The sequence below is a fragment of the Patella vulgata genome, chromosome 8, assembly GCF_932274485.2.
Source record: "Patella vulgata chromosome 8, xgPatVulg1.2, whole genome shotgun sequence".
NCBI classification, from domain to species: domain Eukaryota; kingdom Metazoa; phylum Mollusca; class Gastropoda; family Patellidae; genus Patella; species Patella vulgata.
Window position 1 is genome coordinate 875,001 of NC_065886.2, and position 20,177 is coordinate 895,177.

Consider the following 20,177-nt stretch of genomic DNA (forward strand, 5'->3'; position numbering starts at 1 on the left):
CAGATGATTGGGCTGTCAGACCAATCACATCTGATCAACCCATCAGGCAGGTCATTTCTTCCGAAAGTCTATTGTCATAACTACAATAAAACACCCAAACTATTGACATGTTAGAAGTTGTATATACATACAGAGTCAGTTAAAAGCTTGTTTAAATAAGTCAAATAAGTCAAGTGTTTAGTTGTTTTTTACAAGAATATAGAGAGGTACAACATCTTAAATTAAAAGGTAAATTATTCCATAAAGCAAGATCTTGAAAACTAAAAGAGCACTGACAGTACGGTCTTCTCCGGGTCCTCCGTATTCATCTCACAGCTAAAGACTCCTACGCCCAAGACGATTATTGAAATAAATTTATTTGAATCATGGTTATTCCCGAGCCTGAAAAAATATTTTAGAAAGTGATTTGACATTCATTTTCTAATTTCAATAATACAGTTCTCAAGTTGCAGTTTTGATAAATTGAAAGAAGATGGACAATTAGGTATAAAAGAAATATATCATCGAGTATGCAGGGGCGGATCCAGGAATTTTTTGCAGGGGGGGGTGGGGTAGGGGCAAACTCCTAAGACAATGTAACTTTTTTTTAAATCCTGGGTGGATTTCATCTTTTTGAGAGATACATGTAAAGGGCCCCATCATCACTTTAGCGTGTATCTGGGGTAACCATAGGTCACTTTGACAAAACACAGAGGTGGGATTTGAAATAAAAACGTATTAATATTTTGTGTAGCTGACCAGGGGCGTAGGTTTGGTTGTATCCCACAAACTCCCCCTCTGGATCCCTGGAATCATCTGCATTCAAATCGGGGTTTCTATTTCAAAATTGTTCTTGTCCGATATTTTTAACTAAAATAAAGTTGACTAACCAGCTTATCGTTACAGAAGCAGACGGATTCAGACCACAATTAAAAATCATGTGTCAACAAAATATTCAAATCCGTATGTAAAAAACATAGGTGTACCGCGCTATTTTTCATATTTAATTCCCGTACAGTATTTAAATTTAAGTCAGTAATAAAAAATTAGGCTTTTTCTCGATACGATAGAATGAAAGCATACCGACCCGCACTTGCTTCAAATTCAAATTCACGCCAAATCCGTACGTGATAAAAAAAAAAACAGATTCACCTCATTCCCATACGGCATGCAAAATTTGGCCAGTAATTTTCCTACAAAATTACGTATTTTTGTAATTCGATAGAATGAAAATTAAGACCATATTTTCTGACAATATCGGACCAACATAAGAACCTTGAGGAACTCAGATGACGATTTACAATTAACTAACATACACTATTTTCTACAATAAGATAGCTCTGTACGAACACAAATACAAATGGTTGGATGGAAAACTTGTTGTATGGATCGGACCAGTTCTATTCTCGCCTCACCCAACGAACTTAAGCAATAGCCAATTAAATTATATTAGACGACTTCATACTGTATATGATGTCGTATCTGATTTGGCAACCAGAATTCCTGCTAATTTTATAAAAGAATACGCTTCTTCTGGATTTTAACCTATTAGCCACTGAATTGGGGCATATGACAATTTTGTATAGGGAATATGAACTTTTGTGGAATTCGAGGCATTAAAACTACCTTTTTAAGCATTCCTCTTCAAACGACACCATATTATTCGTTTACTTAGACCGATCAAATGATGCAGGAGACACAACTCCGTTTGGCGTCATTTTGCCATATAATGCATAGAATGATTGTATTGTGTAAACGGCCGTCCGATATGTTGTATTCGATGGTTATATCAATTGATTGTATCCTGTAAACATCACTGTTTATATCATGTCTTTGGTTATAACTGTAATCCACCATGTAATATCACCTGGTATGAAGGAGTTGATACTAGTGGTAGTATAATATCATCTAATAATGGTCTTCTCTCACTGAACAACAGACAACAAGCTGGTAATTACACCTGTCAGGCTACAAATACAGAGATACCCAATTCTCATCGATCTAAACATCTGATGGTTATAGTACATTGTAAGTTGATAACATTCTTATTGATCAAATTTACTGACTACAGATAATATGGCTATAGAACATTGTAAGTTGATGATTACAACACATGTTCATAGTAAGTATTACCCTGTTCACTATAGATAACAGTTTATTGTAGGTATCACCCAAATAAATATTTGCCCTTGATCACTATCTACTCATTTGTTCCATTACCCCCTTTTGCTGAAAACCTTCTGAATACCCTATAGAACTAAGTGTGGTGTTTTCTGGGTGTATAGGTAAATCTGCCTATTGCAGGTCTTTCTTTAGGCCTTGATATGTTATCTAAATTATTAATTAGACATTAATGAACTTATCCAGACCATAATCAACTCTAGATGATTAAATACATTACCATTACTTTTTAACTGTAATCATTAAAATTACAATTACTTTCTCATTTTTAGCAATGTAATTAATTACCATTATGCAAGAGGTAAATCTGCCTATTGCAGGTCTTTCTTTAGGCCTGAAATGTTATCTAAATTATTAATTAGACATTAATTAACTTATCCAGACCATAATCAAATTTAGATGATTAATTACGTTACTATTACATTTTAACTATAATCATTACAATTACAATTACTTTCTCATTTTTAGCAATGTAATTAATTACCATTACCCATTACATTGAAAGTAATTAATTACCATGTCCATTACTTTATGTGTATATAAATAAAAAACATTTTTCATAGAAATTAAAAAGACAACCTTATCTTTCTGCCATGAAGCACCTACAAAATCAAACTCAAAATAATCCTTCATTCACAATAATAGATATTTGTGTATGAATTGTTATATATATATCTATCTATCAGGGCAAATTTTCAAATGACCGGCAGTGGTGACAAAAACTGATGTTTTAACTGTATGACTTGAAAGTATAGTTAATCAACTGTATTTTGTTTCAAACTAATTTTATCAAGTTCTTAATCACTCCAAATAGTTTGTCTATAATATTTATATTACTGATGAATTATTCAGCATGACTCTAAAACAAAAATTTGTTTTATATTAAGTAACTATAATATCATGAGATACTTCAAGGCCATTGTCGTTTAATCTAACTGATTGATGAACTGACTGAGTGATTGCCTGCAAATTAGTACTAATCTTTGGTCACAAAATACATCTTTTCAAAAATCCACTTTTTGGGTTACATGTCTAACAAAAGGATCTTACATGTACATAAAAAGTAATAAAAGAAAATGTTTAATGCATTCTTATTCTTGGTCGTTTTTTTTTAAAAAAATTACAATGAATTGGATTTATGTCAGATAGATTTAATTTACTTCTTTGGTGCTATAATGTTTGAGACTAGTTATATTGGAAATATTTATATGTGCCATAAAATGTAATTGAAAAGTAATTGAAATGTAATTTACCATTAATTACATTTCCATTACTCATTACATTTGATGTATTCCATTACTCATTACATGGCCATTACATAAAAAAATTTAATGATTACATACAAAATATAATGGTTACATACAAAATGTAATGGTTACATACAAAATGTAATGGTTACATACAAAATGTAATGGTTACATACAAAATGTAATGATTACATACACAATGTAATAATAACATACACAATGTAATGATAACATACAAAATGTAATGCTAACATACAAAATGTAATGATAACATACAAAATGTAATGATAACATACAACTTGTAATGATTACATAAACAAATATAACGATTACATGAAAAATGTAATGATTACATGAAAAATGTAATGATTACATGAAAAATGTAATGATTACATGAAAAATGTAATGATTACATGAAAAATATATAATTACATTCCGTTACCATCACTTATTACCATTACCCCAGTCCTAAACGATGTCATTGCTAGCCTGTGATATTTACTGGATTATGATCCGATTCGTTGCTTAACTTTCATTCATGATTTAATCATGAAATGGATAATAGAGATTATGTTTATATCGTACCGAGTTTAGTAATGATGATCGAGGCTGAAATCTCGGTCCAGAGTGGATCAATTTGACTGCATTTTTCAGCATATTGCCTTTACATTATCAAGTTTTTAACTATTATAGCGAGAACTACCAGCTCTTTATCTAATCTTCCATAATGTATCTTTAACCGACAGGTTAAAATTGAATGTCAATGGTGTGTATTGTTTAGTTTGTGTGTTTTCTCGATAGTTGTGATAACTGCACCAAAAGGCTAAAATCAAGGACCAACAAGCTTTATCTGACACGTGCTTGTTAAATCAAAATTTGGCAGTAAAACTGCTTTCTTAACTGTGCGATTTCTCATTCGACCGTTTGCTTTACGCGGGTCTTTGTATAATTAAGGACATGACTTTAGATGGGTGGGTTTGCTCGATTATGATCGACTTTTCTCTTAATAATAATAATAATAATAAATGTCAATTTCTTGAGCGCCAAATCCATCCATAAGCATGTCCAAAGCGATGTTTAAACAGCAATAAACTATATACATGTCTGTTTGAACAAGTGAATTTTTAATTGGGATTTGAAACTTGTAAGAGGTTTGCTGTCGCGAATATAGTGAGGTAAATTGTTCCACAGTTTTGGTGCAACAGTACTAAAGCTTCTATATCCGAACTGTTTTAATTTTGAAGGTGGAACACACAAAATGTTTTGATACTGGAATCTCAAAGTACGAGTTGGCTGGTATACAGTTAGTAGTTCTGAAAGATACGAGGGTGCTGTACCCTGTTAACACTGGTACGTCAAACATAAGATCTTGAAGTCTGTACGTGAATGAATTGGAAGCCAATGTAGGGATTTCAAGACAGGGGTGATGTGTGATGACTTGTTTGTTCTGGATATGACCCTGGCAGCTGTGTTCTGTACAGGGATTTCAAGACAGGGGTGATGTGTGATGACTTGTTTGTTCTGGATATGACCCTGGCAGCTGTGTTCTGAACTTTTTGGAGTTTGTACAGTATGGCTTGTATACTATGATTTTGTGGCAGTTTATACTGCGTACCATTGCCACGCTACTTATAAATAAAGATATATAAAGTTGCATTTAATAAAATAAAAATATGGACCTTAATTTAACGCACGGAAAGGCGAATACAGTGTCGTAATTTATAAATACCCAGCAGTCAGACCCCAATTTGAATATCTCCGGATATAGAGTGAGAGTAAGCTAAATTTGCCGTACGTGTATATATCCTTATTATCCCGCGCCGAACGAAGTTAGGGAGGGAGATTGAAATGGGGTCCGTCCGTCTGTCCGTCCCGATTTCGTGTCCGGAGCATATCTCATAAACCGTTCAAGATATCTTTCTGAAACTTTGTACACACATCAACCTATGACAGTAGTTGCATTTTTTGCTATTTACAAATTTATGGGATTTATATTTTTTGTGTTTCCATGGAAACAAATTTGAGTTAGTTTTTGGTGTACAATTTTGTTTCCGGAGCATATCTAATAAATCGTTCAAGATATCTTCTTGGCACTTGTACAAACACCAGTCTGTGATAGTTGTGCGTTTTGCTATTTAAGACTTTCATATTTATATTTTTTGTGTTTCCATGCAAACAAATTTGACTTAATTTTTGGTGTTCAAATTTGTTTACAGAGCATATCTCATAAACCATTTAAGAAATCTTCATGAAACTTTCTGCAAACATTAACCTATTATATTAGTTGTACCTTTTGCTAATTTGGAATTTCTGGGATTTAATCAGATTTGTGTTTCCATGGAAACAAATTTGACGTAGTTTTTATGCACAATTTTGTTTCCGGAGCATTTCTCATAAATCGTTCAAAATATCTTTTTGAAACTTTGAGCGGGCTATTCTATATACCGTAAATCACCGAAAAACACCGGAAAACACTGGAAAACTACCGGAAAACACCATGTTATACTGAATACCGGAAAAACACTAAATACCGGAAAACACCCTAAATACCGGAAAACACCCTAAATAGGTAACCCGGAGAAGGGCTATACTATAAACCGGAAACTAACCCTAACCCTAACCCAGGCACACAGAGGAACAGGCTCCTGGTTACCCATTTAGGGTGCCAGTCTCCGGGTTACCTATTTAGGGTATTTTCCGGTATTTAGTGTGTTTTCGGGTATTTAGTGTTTATCCGGTGTTTTCCGGTATTCAGTATAAAATTGTGTTTTCCTTTCGTTTTCCGGTTGTTTTCCGGTGTTTGCCTGTGTTTTCCGGTGTTTTCCGGATTATAGTATTGCCGACTTTGAACAAACATCATCCTATTACAGTAATTGTGCCCTTTGCTAATTAAAAAATTGTCGGATTTAATAATTTTTGAGTTGCCATGGAAAAAAATTCTCTGTTGAATGATTTTTTACTACATATTTCGATTATATTTTCGTATGTAATTATTATTCTAGAGCATATCTCAGAAACTGTTCAAGATACCTTTATAACACTTTTACATTCATCAACCTATTATTTTATTTTTTGATGACATTCCTTCTGTCCCGATTTCATATTTTATTATCTGTTCAGAGAAATCTTTTTAAAACTTTATACAAACATCAAACTATTAAAGTATTTTACTTTCTGATGTATAAGCTTAATGTTTAACATACAGCAGCTGATTGAGGTAGGCAAAGGTAGTTGTGCAAACCTTACAGGGAGTAGCGACTGTGCCTTGCCGAGCTACTATGATCTGAGTATGAATCTTCTGACTAGTCCCATTGATATTCCAAGAATTTGTTTTTCCTTACGCCTTCCAAACAAGTTCAAGGGCGCGGGATGGTAATAACTAGTCATCTTGTTGTTTTTTTTGTTCCGACAATTTATTATTGGTGTCTTCAAATGAATACCATATAACCTATAACGTCCTCGACAAATCTGTGAAGGGGCATATGTAAATATACTATCTAGTCTCTCTCTTCACCCCATCCCATTGAAATCTTTCAGGGACACAACTTTATTAACACAACGAATACATGTGCTTCTCTTTCTCTTCCTTCTTTCTCTATTCGGGTAGCGGCTGACTGCTGGATACATGTATCAACATTCATTGAGGGTGACGCAAACAAAACGAAACCCAAACCGTGCGTACAAAGGCGATATCAATAAACTTATTCGATTTATTATTATTTATTACCAATAAGAGAAGAGGAGATTTCTGATAAAAATATAATTCAAATTTCAAACCGACATCGCACTGTTTCACGCATAGTTTGGTGAGCACATGGTCGTCTATTTATACACAAGCCATCCACGTGAGTTCGTATTGAATAATTGTCATTACTACATATTCGTCTGATTTCGTGGAATCAAATAGTATATGGAAACCCATTTTGAACAGAAATTTCATGATTTTAATGGTATTTCAAACAATTTTAATTATTAATTAAATTGTAAATATAATATGTGCTTTATTTAGTTTGGATGTTCGCGTCATCTGCCAAAGATATGGTTGCCAGGCAACGAAACATACGCCCACAGCAGCCAAAGTGTTTTCGCATATTTAATCTTTTGTAGAAAATGGGGGAGGCGGGGAAGACATTTTTATACAGGTCAGAGTATAATTCCTGAATGGAGGTTGTTCATTCGGTTGTGAGTTAAACTAAAAAATATATTTCTTGGGATGCGATGTGATAGTTCATAAATTACACGGTCTGTATTTCTAGTCATTTTTAACTACCAGTATAGTGCACTAGTATCCTGTATATACAGTCAAAATGAGTAAAAAATATTGTCATCGTTTTGACATGGTTGAGGTCATTTCGGAACTAACACATGGTTCGATTTTATTTCAATAATTAGCTTGCGCGTAGGGGTCTTTATCATTGGGAAGAAACCGGAGGACCGGGAGAAAACCCACGAGGTTGGACAGGTAACCCTACTCCTTGTCACGTACAATCGGGGAATCGAAACCACACCAGTCGACAGACCTTATGATACAGTGCGCACGTGCTAACCATTCGGCCACCCAACCCCCCTTTTTTGTTCAAACGATGGAGTGTTTTATATCTTCTAAATCATGTTTTCATGAATGTGCCAGGAAATGAGTAATATATTGAAACAGGGATAAAAAAAAAAATACTTTCCGGCCATACATTACACGATAACCCGTATTTTAACTTTTACCGCCCCCCCCCCTCCACAGGCACACTAACTTAATATTTAGCTGCATCCAACTGTAATACCTTTTTCAAGCTATGTAAATTTAAATGTGCCAGAGTATAATTTACATTTCTGAAAAGGTAAATGAAATTTCTTTCCAGTGGTATTCTGTGTGATATCTGGAATGTCGTAGTATTGCAGGTATTTTGATAATTAAGACCCCCCGCCCCCTCTCCATCACTTAATTTTCTGGCACTTTTATATTTACATACCTTTAAAAAAGATCAAATTTTCACGGTACTGAATTTTATTAAGGGAGGGAAGGGGTATTTAAAGTTAAAAAAAACGATCTTAATAGGAAATTCTCGATATCTGTTCATATTCCGCTCAAAAGTATGTTTTTTTGCTTACTACAAATTGTAAATTTGTATTAACATACCTTGAAAAAAGAAAAAAATATTTGATTGGCACTAACCGGTATTAAATTGGGGGGTTTTAAGTCAAAATACGGGCCATAACACGAAATACAAGATATCGGGATGCATACCAAATGAAAATGAAATGAAATGGGTTTTAACGTCCTACTGTTTTGCTCCAAACTGGGCTAATGAAAACAGGCATGTGCCAAACAGTGTGCTATGAGGGAAATTCTGCCCGGACAGCGGCACTAAGGCCTACTCTTATATCGAATTCTAAACTGCCTAGACAGCTGCACTGACAAGGGAGAACAACGCCGGAAAATCTGGATGAATTTTCTCGTCCAATGTAGGGATCGAACACCCGACCTTAGCGAACCAGCGCCTTACCCACTTAGCTACCGTGATGCCTCATATTTACGTAACTTGTTAAAGCAGATACAATTTGGATCATCTGAACAGTATTTAGTGAAGGTGGGGGGGGGGTATTTAAAAGTCAAAATACGCGTCTTAATACGAAATTCCAGTTATCGTGTAATGCCTCACCGGAAAGCATTTGTCTATCGCTCTTTGAACATACTAGTATTAGCTATTTTACCGGGACATTCATGATTACATAATTTAGAAGAGATAAAGCCTCTTTAGTTTGTCCAAAAAAATTTGTCGCTATAAAACAATAACCTAATTACTAAAAATAGACAACTTTCAATTTATTCTAATTAATGCTAGATTATATTAACCGATATATTTATATATATATATATATATAGAAACATAACACGCTCGTGATTTCACTAACGTCGATTTTTCTTATTGTATGTATGCTTGCTCGATTCTCCTTAACTGTATGGTGACTTATTGTATACCAGTTTGATTTCGGCTCATGTCGTCATAATGTTTTTGATGAAATGTTTTTGGAGAAATGTTTTATAAGATTTGTATTTGAAGATTTGTATTTGGAAATTTCTTCTACGATATTTTTTTTCTTTGTATGTCTATCATGAAATGTAAATGTATATTTTTTTTTTGATTTACTAAAAAATTGTTTATCTTTATATTAAAATACAATTGAATTAAACAAATATACATTTTAAAAATCTGATATGACAAATGTTTGATTTGTGAACAAAAAATGTTGATTTTAAGATACAAATGTTAATTTCAGTGTAAAAATGTCGAAATACGACAACAAATGAAGAAATAAGAATGAGTATGAATTAAGAACACTTAATAAAGAGCGGTTTGGTCTTCCATATCTCCTGGGACAATGAGAATATTTGGGTGTTCATTTCTTCCAAAACATGTACATATCTTGCATGACAATTGTTTGTCCTCAGTTGACTTAAAATTCTTGGGTGGTAATTCAAATGGGTACAAATATACCACACCATTCAATTGATGGCACTATTTTAACCTTCCAATCATATTCTCTTTAACAGATGGACCTGAGAATATAAAATTTGAATCAATATAAAAGTACCATGTATATTTATAGTACAGTATAGGTTACTATAGAGTAGACATATATAGTACAGTCTAGGTTACTATACAGCATAGTTTACTATAGAGTAGACATGTATAGTACAGTGTAGGTTACTATAGAGTAGACATGTATAGTACAGTCTAGGTTACTATAGAGTAGACATGTATAGTACAGTCTAGGTTACTATAGAGTAGACATGTATAGCACAGTGTAGGTTACTATAGAGTAGACATGTATAGAACAGTCTAGGTTACTACAGAGTAGACATGTATAATACAGTCTAGGTAACTATAGAGTAGACATTATAGTACAGTATAGGTTACTATAGAGTAGACATGTATTGTACAGTATAGGTTACTATAGAGTAGACATGTATAGTACAGTCTAGGTTACTATAGAGTAGACATTATAGTACAGTCTAGGTTACTATAGAGTAAATATGTATAGTACAGTCTAGGTTACTATAGAGTAGACATGTATAGTACAGTGTAGGTAACTATAGAGTAGACATATATGGTACAGTATAGGTTACTATATAGTAGACATATATAGTACAGTATAGGTTACTATAGAGTAGACATGTATTGTACAGTATAGGTTACTATAGAGTAGACATGTATAGCACAGTGTAGGTTACTATAGAGTAGACATGTATAGTACAGTCTAGGTTACTATAGAGTAGACTATATAGTAGACATGTATAGTACAGTGTAGGTTACTATAGAGTAGACATGTATAGTACAGTCTAGGTTACTATAGAGTAGACATGTATAATACAGTCTAGGTTACTATAGAGTAGACATGTATAGTACAGTCTAGGTTACTATAGAGTAGACATGTATAATACAGTCTAGGTAACTATAGAGTAGACATTATAGGTTACTATAGAGTAGACATGTATAGTACAGTCTAGGTTACTATGTCTGTTACAATATACATTGGAGCCCCAGTAATCACCTTTACAAACACAATCTTCTATCTAGTAAACACTCTATTTGTACTCATACTTATTCTGGGATGAGTTAAACTTTACTAGTAATCAAATTGGTTTAATAGTAAATGATAAAGAGTTTAAAATGGCCAATTTTAGTTAAGTGAGAAAAAAACGTGTCTCGGGAAATGATACCATACAAATGAAAGATGAAATATATATAACTGTTTGTTCAGAATGATAAGTATGATAAGTAAATTTACATTAATTTCAGATCCACCAACCATCACAAGTCTAACATCCGATGCTACCAACAACATGGTAGGTGAAGATTCTACTGTAACCTTCACCTGTTCTGTTGACGGTCGTCCATCTTCAGTAATATCCTGGTCTAGATCACAACAAGGGGAACAACTCTATTCTGGTAGTCAATATACCATATCTAAAGTTAGTCGTCAACATACAGATAACTATACCTGTACAGCTAGTAATAATATTGGTCAACCTGTATCTAAAACTATTCCACTCCATGTTACATGTAAGTACAGCGCAATATTTTATACTATTAAAAATCGTTTTAATATCTGACATAATAAGAATGTAATTCCTTTTCTTTTCGCCTCTATAGAAGGATTTTAAACCAGTATAGTTTTAAGTTCACGCGTACTATAACCCTAAACAGTTTAACTCGTCGGTCAGAGTTAGAGTTAACTCCACATGAGCAAATATATAATTATCTACATTTGCAAGCCAAATCCAACTTTTGTTTGAAGAGATGTAATAAATAAGAGTTCTTGTGCACATGGCATGGTATAACCACTAAATTTGAATAAAATCCAGCAGCTAACTGTGCATACATGTAGCAAGACTGGTACACATACTCCTTGAGCACTGTTCTGTTGAAAAAAAACCCACTACCCAATCCAAGACGGCTGCTAATTTTTAAGATGGCGACTTTCAGGCAACAAAATGTAATTTTTTGCGATAAAGTTGCGTTCAATTCTCTTATCTTATTGATCCTTATAATTTAAGTTTCACTAACTTGGACATTATTTCTGACATTATTAGTTCCGTCCTTGTGATTTGCGGAGGTTGCCGTTATTGTAGGCATATACAGTGTCTAGTAGTTCGGGTCGGACGAAAACCGTTGCAGCTGTTATTCGTAATAAAAGTAGACCGTAAATTTCACTCATGGCACACCGTAAGTTCGTCTTCATTAAACTAGATGGTGTAGAAAAGTAGGACGATAAACCGCTATCTATGAATTTCGGTATTGCTTTATGCAACTTGAATAAAATATTTTTGGAAAAAAAAACTACCATAAAGTTAGTCAGGTCGGTGTAATGAAGGAATCAGAAATAAAAACTCCATCGCTATCCACATGAACTGATTACCCCAGACTCCCGAAAAGGCCGTTTCATCCCTACAGTATGAGGTTTCTAAATTTATATCTTTGAACCATATCAAGAAAAAGTTTATCATTTTTGTTAGAGTAGTAATAGAATACAGATTAACAGTAAATAAATATTATTGATGGCTTAACTGTCTTCAAGAAAATTGAAAAACAATGCTGTTTGGCTTTTATTTGAAGTAGTATTTACCAACCATTTCACGTTCGATGTTGTTTTCAATTTCACCATCGATTCCCTGGTTGTACTTGTCAAGGAGTAGGGTCGTCTGTCCAACCTCGTGGGTTTTCTCCGGGTCCTCCCACTGCTAAAGACCCCTACGCGCAAGCGAATTGTTGAAATAAATTGAACCATATGTTAGTCCAGAAATGACCTAGTTTGTGCCGAGTGGTCGTACCCCCCCCCCCTTTCTCTCTCTCTCTCAACACTCCGCCCAACCACCAACCAGGCGAAGAGCGAGTCGTTTATATAAACATAATGGTCCCTACCAGGTGCTCAATCACCAAATGAGCACGCAGTGGCGACACCAAACGACTTCATAATGATGGTTGCTAGGCAGAAGTGTAAAAATTCTAAACGTCTAAAGAATCAATGAAGAAGACGTTTTTCGTCTAAATAAAAGAAATAAGATGAAATAGAATTAAAATTTACACTGAACAAATAAAGAAGTTGGATTATACATTGTCTTAATTTAGAAATTACACGAATTGAAGTTAGAAATTACATGAATTAAGGTTAGAAGTTACATGAATTAAGGTTAGAAGTTACATGAACGGAGGTTAGAAATTAGACGATAGCATGTTAGAATTTTGAATCTAATATACCGCCATAATTTATATGCTTTATTCAGATGTCTTTTGCTTTATTTCAGGTGTACCTGTTCTTGATCCTAACCAAGAAACTAAAACTACTATATCTGTAGGACGTGGAGAGACAGGTGTATTATCAATCCATGTTTTAGCTTATCCACTACCTGTATACACCTGGTATTATCAACCACAAGATGGCAGTAAACAACCGATAACAGATTTTAGATCTAGTCAAGAAGATAATGGTCTATCATCAACATTAACTATACAAGATGTTACAGAAGATGATGGTGGCAAATATATAGTTTATGTTAATAATAGTCTTGGTACCAGATCTACTGTATTTAACCTGGCTGTGACGTCACAAGATGAAGGATGCACTTGTTCAAATCATTTTTGTAATGATGTAGTTTCCAGAGACCTTGGTGTTGGTATAGCTATTGGATTGGGTATATGTCTTGTCGTTTTGGGTATTACTGCCGTTTTACTCTGGATCGTCTTGAAGAAAAGTGGAAAGAAAATTTGCTTTAAACAAATCAATGGTAATAATTTTATAAATTCTTACAAATTCATTATTTTTTTTTACTCAATAATATAGTTTTTATTAACCTGTTAAAAAAAATCACAAAGAAGTTTAAGGAGCTATAGCTCTATTCGTAACATAGACGAAACTGATTCTAAAAGTAATTAATGTAATATGAGATAAAGTAATTTGCCCTTTTTTTAAAAACAATATTGTGATTTCTAATTAATTACGTACAGTGAAATACGCAAACAGTCCAAATTGAACGGTGGCCATTTGTGCCTGCTTAGTCATGGTCATTAGAAATGGCGCTCGAAACCATTATGGCCCTAACCTACAGTCCTGATTTAAAAATGGTTCATTGTGTCTTAATATCAGATATTAGGATCACATATTTTTGCGGTAAGATAGTTACATCAATATTGATTGAATTCTAATTTTTGCTTATGGATAACATGTTTGTATTTCTACAGGTGATAAAACAGTAGTTAATGATACAGTCAGTCACAATACAGGGTTAGATAACATCACCCTGCCTGATACTCCACATGTTTATGACCGAGTTAATACTGGTATAACACAGGCCAGTACCACCCTGTCTGATAATACAGGTGTTACACAGACCAGTACCACCCTGTCTGATAATACTGAATATATCAACACATCCACAACATCATCACCATATGAAGAACTGGATAAACAAACTATGGATCAACAACCCAGTATTTACCAACAACTCAGTCCCTATCAAAACCTATCAGGAGATAAAAAACTGAAGTACAAAGACGACGACGTGGGTAGTTATAACTAGTTATGTCCATAAATACATATAAAAACAAAATCAAAACTATCAATATATTTATGATTGTCAATTACCATTGCTGTGATTAGGAGGAAAAATGGCTTGATTATCCATCTTATTATTAAATAGCGGGAGGGTTGTAATCCATTAAATATCCAAGCCATCGGAGTTGGGTATATAAATTATTACATGTTGTTTATTATTGTATTTATATTTGGTAATATAGCTATTAAAACTTCTCTCTCTCGACTTGTTATTATAAACCAGTAATTGTTTTGAATTGGTTCTATTATTGGTAAATATAACAATTTATTATAATCTAGTTCTTCACAATGGACCGTCTACCGTCTCTCCTATAAAACAAAGAAGATTTACTTGGACCTTGAAGAATTTAATTGGCTGGATTAGTTGCCATTAAAGCAAGAGTGAACAACTTTGCTGCTGGTAAACATATTAGGCAGTCTGACATTGAATTTAGAGCTAGAGTGAACGACCTTGCTACTGGTAAGCGTATTAGGGAGTCAGACATGCCCTTGTTCATGTTTAGTTTTATAATCAATTTATGATAGTTGTCTTTACTTAGCAATATTATAATGTTATACTAATTAAAGTTGAAAATATTTTATTTATGTTTGATATGGTCTAATGTTGTATATTCTAAGCTGAGTTTTCATCAACCAATTTGTATGATATAAGCTAATGCTGTTTATTCTAAGCTGAGGTTTCATGTACAAAGTTGTATGATATTTTTAACATGGCTTTAACAAAATATTTAACATGGCTTTAACATGACATTTTGTTTATAAGTATGATACAGGATATAGTTAACGTTTATTAGCAAACGTCTCTAATTTTGAAATGACTTTCTCATTCGTTCCCTGGTTTATTTTTAGAGCTTTTCAACGAGAAATATTTATGAAAATTAAATTAATAAATAAGCATATTTTTGAAACACATTTATTTACCATAGAATATTTTTGAATATATACATACAGGTAGACAACCAACTGTCTTAGTATTTAGACTAGATATAAGAATATCTGGTTTTGCCTAGTTTTGTGTGTATATATACAGGTAGATATCAATTATCTCAGTATTTAGATCAGAGATAGTAAAACCTGGTTTAGCTTGGTTCCTTGTGTATGTATCTATTGATTTATAACAGTAGAGAATTTATTATCATGAACCTTGTTTTGTTGTCTTTATATAAAAATACTTAACCCAGTCGATGCAGAAAAATAGGACATTAATTTCGTATCATTTCTGCTAAAGATCGTTTTCGACAACTGATTTTTTTGACGAGGGATTATATCTTCCAAGGAGTTATGATATCTTTATCAATCCTTAATCAATATCTTTGATGTCCATTTTGTAATGTTATTATTGCTCTGCTTATTAGCCCTTAGATGGATTCATATCTTAATTAATCCCTAATTAATATCTTTGAGTTTATTCTGTAATGTTATTATTGTTCTTTTTTATTAGCCCTTTGATGGTTTCATATTAGTTTTTGTTTTTGTTACCTTGTATATAATTTGATTTCTTGCTATTATACTGTCATTACTTACTTGAGAACGACAAGAGGAACTTGTTGAAACGTAGTTTGAAATAAACCCAGTGATTGTTTTCCATATAAATTTGTATTTTATATTTTACTGTTATTATTATCAGATCTATGTAGGTCTATAGAGGAAAGTATTATATATATTTACTGTTTTATATGTAAAAATATGAAGATCAGGTAGCACGAGTCACATCCATAGAAAGTCCCGAGTAACATGTAAGTATATATTTTTAGATTTCTTGTTTGTACATTACCCTTTATGTTATTGTTAACTTGTCTGTCTGGTATAGACATACTGTTGTATCCGCTACTTAAGTTATTAAATGATAAATAGTTATATTTTTTTGATTGGTATGATATATTTATAACATATAAAAACTTATAATATTTTTTAAAAATATGCTAAAGCTGCAACACTGACCGTGTATATTGCTCACTTTTGTTTTCAATCGATTTTTGTTTTTTATTTCTGATATTTTTGGTTTCACATGACATGTTCAGAGTTAATATTGAATAATTATGATAGTTTATATTTAGATTAGTTTAACATTTAAACTGAATTCTGTTGTTGGAACTAGTGAGTAATACTGATAGGAAGTGGTACATGTCTAGAACATACTGATATTAAATTTACTCATTCCATTTGTAATCTGCTGTTATTGATATTGATAAATAGACTCCACCTGTTAATCTGTGGGGGTCCAGATTCGCTCAGGTAAAAAAATGATCTTATTTCTAAGCTGAAGTGTGTATTATGGCCGTGTGAGGGAGTGGGGCATCCTCGGTTACCCAGTGTACTCATTCCGTTCTACTCCACTATACCCTGGGTTAATCTATGGGGGAGACACGTTTTCAAGTTATTCGCCCTTGATGATTGTGCTATTTTTATCGACCAATCCCATAAGTTGTTATTTGAAAAGGAAGTTGGCAAAGGTAAGTAACTCTCATCGGACAATGTTAGGAGCTGGCCCATTCTAAATGCGTAATTATTAACAATCAATTATATATTATGTTAATGAAGACCAGACGTTCGTATAATAATGTAGGGTCATTAGTGTTATTTAGAATCCTTCGTTCGGTCCCGGAATTTTATATCCACGTGATATCGTTGACAAGTTATCGTAAATCAAATTGCCAAGTATAAGTTCAATAATAATAAACATAACAGGATGACATATTTCAGACAAAGAACGAATAGTAATACTAATAACAACAGTCAAACATATAGATGTTATACATATTTGAAATCAACAACATATACATTATTTACATAAATCATTCCGTAAATGGACATGAATATGGTTATCTACCCGTATAAAAACGAAGGCAAAGCGATTGGTTTGTAAACTACATGTATTTTCTGATTGGTTCGTAGACTGTAGCTACATTCTAGGCCAGGGCAGATAATTTGAAATCGTGGAAATCCTATGGATTAACCCATGGTATAGTGGAGTAGAACGGAATGAGTACACTGGGGATACCGCGGATGGGGGTGGGGTGGATGGTTAACGAGTGCGCGTTGTATCATAAGGTTTGTCATTGAATGGCATGGTTTCGATTGTCACGTACGGTCGATTGTCTACCCGCGTGGATTTTCTCCGGTTCCCCTGGTTTCCACCACTGCTAAAGACTCCTACACGCTGGGTGCAGGCTATTTGACCGGTAACTCGTTTCTATCAACCATATACTTGATATTTTCTATCGATACTCAGCTTACTTAATCAATAATCATATATAATCATTGGTCATACGTTTTGATAATTTTGGGTTTTATTATGTTTTGATGTTTTAGCTTAAAAACTCTCAGCAGTATTTTTATACCGTTTTAATAATTTTGTGTTTTATTATGTTATGATGTTTTAGTTTAATAACTCTCAGCAGTATTATTATATCGTTCATTATATATTTTCATCATATATTTTTGCTATTTTATTATATAATAATTGCTCATTATATATTTTAGCTATTTTATTATATAATAATTGCCCATTATATATTTTTGCTATTTTATTATATAATAATTGCCCATTATATATTTTTGCTATTTTATTATATAATAATCGTGGTTTTTTTAAATTAAATTTTTGCTATTATATTATATAATAATTATTCGTTATATATGTTTGACAATAGATGTCATATTTACAGATTTTATTGGCCTGTTCTTATTGGTCATTCGAAACAGAAGGAACAGCTTGTTCCATTATCGATACTTGTTATGATAAATTCAAATTTAGGCCACCTCTATAACAATTCGGTCATGATCAACAAATTAATGTATTATTAACTGGTCCGGTATTACAGACGAATTTGTAATTTAGATTGTTTAATACAGAGATTCGTTCATTGTAATTAAGATTGTTTAATAAAAGGTTTGATTATTTTAATTAAGATCGTTTAATACATAGTTTGTTTAATACAGAGATTTGTTTATTTTAATTAAGATTGTTTACTTTCTTTCTTTCTTTTTATTTCTTTGAGTCATACGACTCATCAGATAGACACATACAATATAAATACATAAATATTTTACACAATAAGTAAACAAATCAGGTTATGTACAAAATTTTACATATGTATAGTATGGGGAGCAGGCGACTTGAGAAATTTTAATGTGCAACATTCAATAAATTATTCCTTCTTTTATTACAGTAATATAAAAATAATGCAAGATTATTTAATTCTTTAATATTATGAACACTTAGCAGTTGAGTCAGTTTATGAACACTAGGATTTCGAATATAATAATTCTTTATATATTTTTTACGAAGATCGGAGAATACAGGACAAATTACAATATGGTGGTATTCGTCTTCAATATCATTTGATTTACAAAGGTTGCAGACAGGGTTTGTTTATTGTAATTAAGATTGTTTAATACAGTTTTTTTATTGCTTAAATAAAATTATAGTTTGATTGACTGTTGTTGTTAATAGAAAATGTTTTTATTTTAAGAATATCCCCCGGAAGTTACCTGAATTTATTTCATCAGTATTTAATTATGTGCAATTAATGTAAGTAAATGTAAGTTGGCATTAAGTGATTAATAATAGTTCCGCTATTGCGATTTTTACAAGGCGAGTTACCTCCCTCCCCCTCCCGTTTTACTAAAGCTGAATAGTCATCTCCTGTTTTAGGCCTGGCACCGCTGACCATGATGGGGTGTGTTGTCAATCACTACAGCGGAAGTGATAAGCGCATTCTGTTGCAACTTGTGCGGTTTGAATAAACAGTTTCAAACAGAATCGTAAGACTCCTGCGTAATGCCCAACCTACACTAGCCGTTCATTTAACATAGCTAACAGTATAGAATTAGGAAATATAAACAATAACAATGGACATTATAATCTAGTTCTTAAAAGACAATATTGGTGTCAGCCATTATCTTATATATAATAGAACTGGTTAAACACATTGTCTTGATTTTCAACATTTAAGAATTTGACCGAGATATGCGAATAGCTGAGGTCTGTCTGATTACAAAAATATAAGTTCCATTCTAAATTATATCTCACTTAATTTTTCGCTATTTTCCCTATTTTTTTTTAGTTTTTCCCGGTATTTTCAAGTCATTTGTTAGTTTTTGTCGTCATTTTCATTTCATTTTATGGCCCTTCTCCGAATTAAACGGCTTGGATTTTGGAGCGGACTTAGTTAATCCGTTTTCTTTCTTTTGAGTATTGAGATTCTTTATATAACCCATGACATGTGACAGGAATTGGCATGAATATGAAAGCTTTCATATCTGTCTGGACCCGAACAGATCAATTTATTATTATTTTTGTGACCGTGAGGGATCTGTCAGATATTACACGAGTCTGGAATTGTTCTTCAAATCTTTAATACTGGATTATAATAAATTAACTGCACAGACCAACTAGCTAACAAATTAGAGCACCTACAACTGGTTGCACTTAGGTCCATATGTGGTGCTGTAAGGGGGAACAAGCCATAGACTGTTATATAAAGAAACCGGTTTTATTACGCTAAAAGAGAGACGCAGAAGACATAAACTCAAATTCATTTATAAAATTATAAACGGCCTTTCTCCATCTTATCTTCATGAGTTGATCTTGACAAAAAGCGCACATTATAATCTCCGAAACACATGTTTACCTGAATATAAATGTAAAACAAATAT

General features: G+C 32.8%; 2 protein-coding genes across 3 annotated transcripts in view; both read left to right on the forward strand.

Annotated features, from left to right (window-relative positions):
- LOC126829985 (adhesion G-protein coupled receptor G6) overlaps positions 1 to 20,177 on the forward strand; it is a 126,786-nt gene that overhangs the window by 8,194 nt on the left and 98,415 nt on the right. The gene's annotated exons all lie outside the window — the stretch shown is intronic.
- On the forward strand, positions 11,210 to 18,952 carry LOC126829991 (tyrosine-protein kinase-like otk). The gene is made up of 3 exons (XM_050560194.1): positions 11,210 to 11,467; positions 13,210 to 13,689; positions 14,144 to 18,952. The coding sequence occupies exons 1-3, from the start codon at positions 11,248 to 11,250 to the stop codon at positions 14,479 to 14,481; spliced, it is 1,038 nt and encodes a 345-aa protein (XP_050416151.1). The 5' UTR covers positions 11,210 to 11,247; the 3' UTR covers positions 14,482 to 18,952.

What these genes read in the sequence shown, in the direction of transcription:
- LOC126829991 (XM_050560194.1), top strand. Translation starts at nt 11,248, where the DNA reads ATGGTAGGTGAAGATTCTACTGTAACCTTCACCTGTTCTGTTGACGGT. An exon ending in TATTCCACTCCATGTTACAT is followed by an intron (nt 11,468 to 13,209) that starts GTAAGTACAGCG and finishes GCTTTATTTCAG; the next exon opens with GTGTACCTGTTCTTGATCCT. An exon ending in TTGCTTTAAACAAATCAATG is followed by an intron (nt 13,690 to 14,143) that starts GTAATAATTTTA and finishes GTATTTCTACAG; the next exon opens with GTGATAAAACAGTAGTTAAT.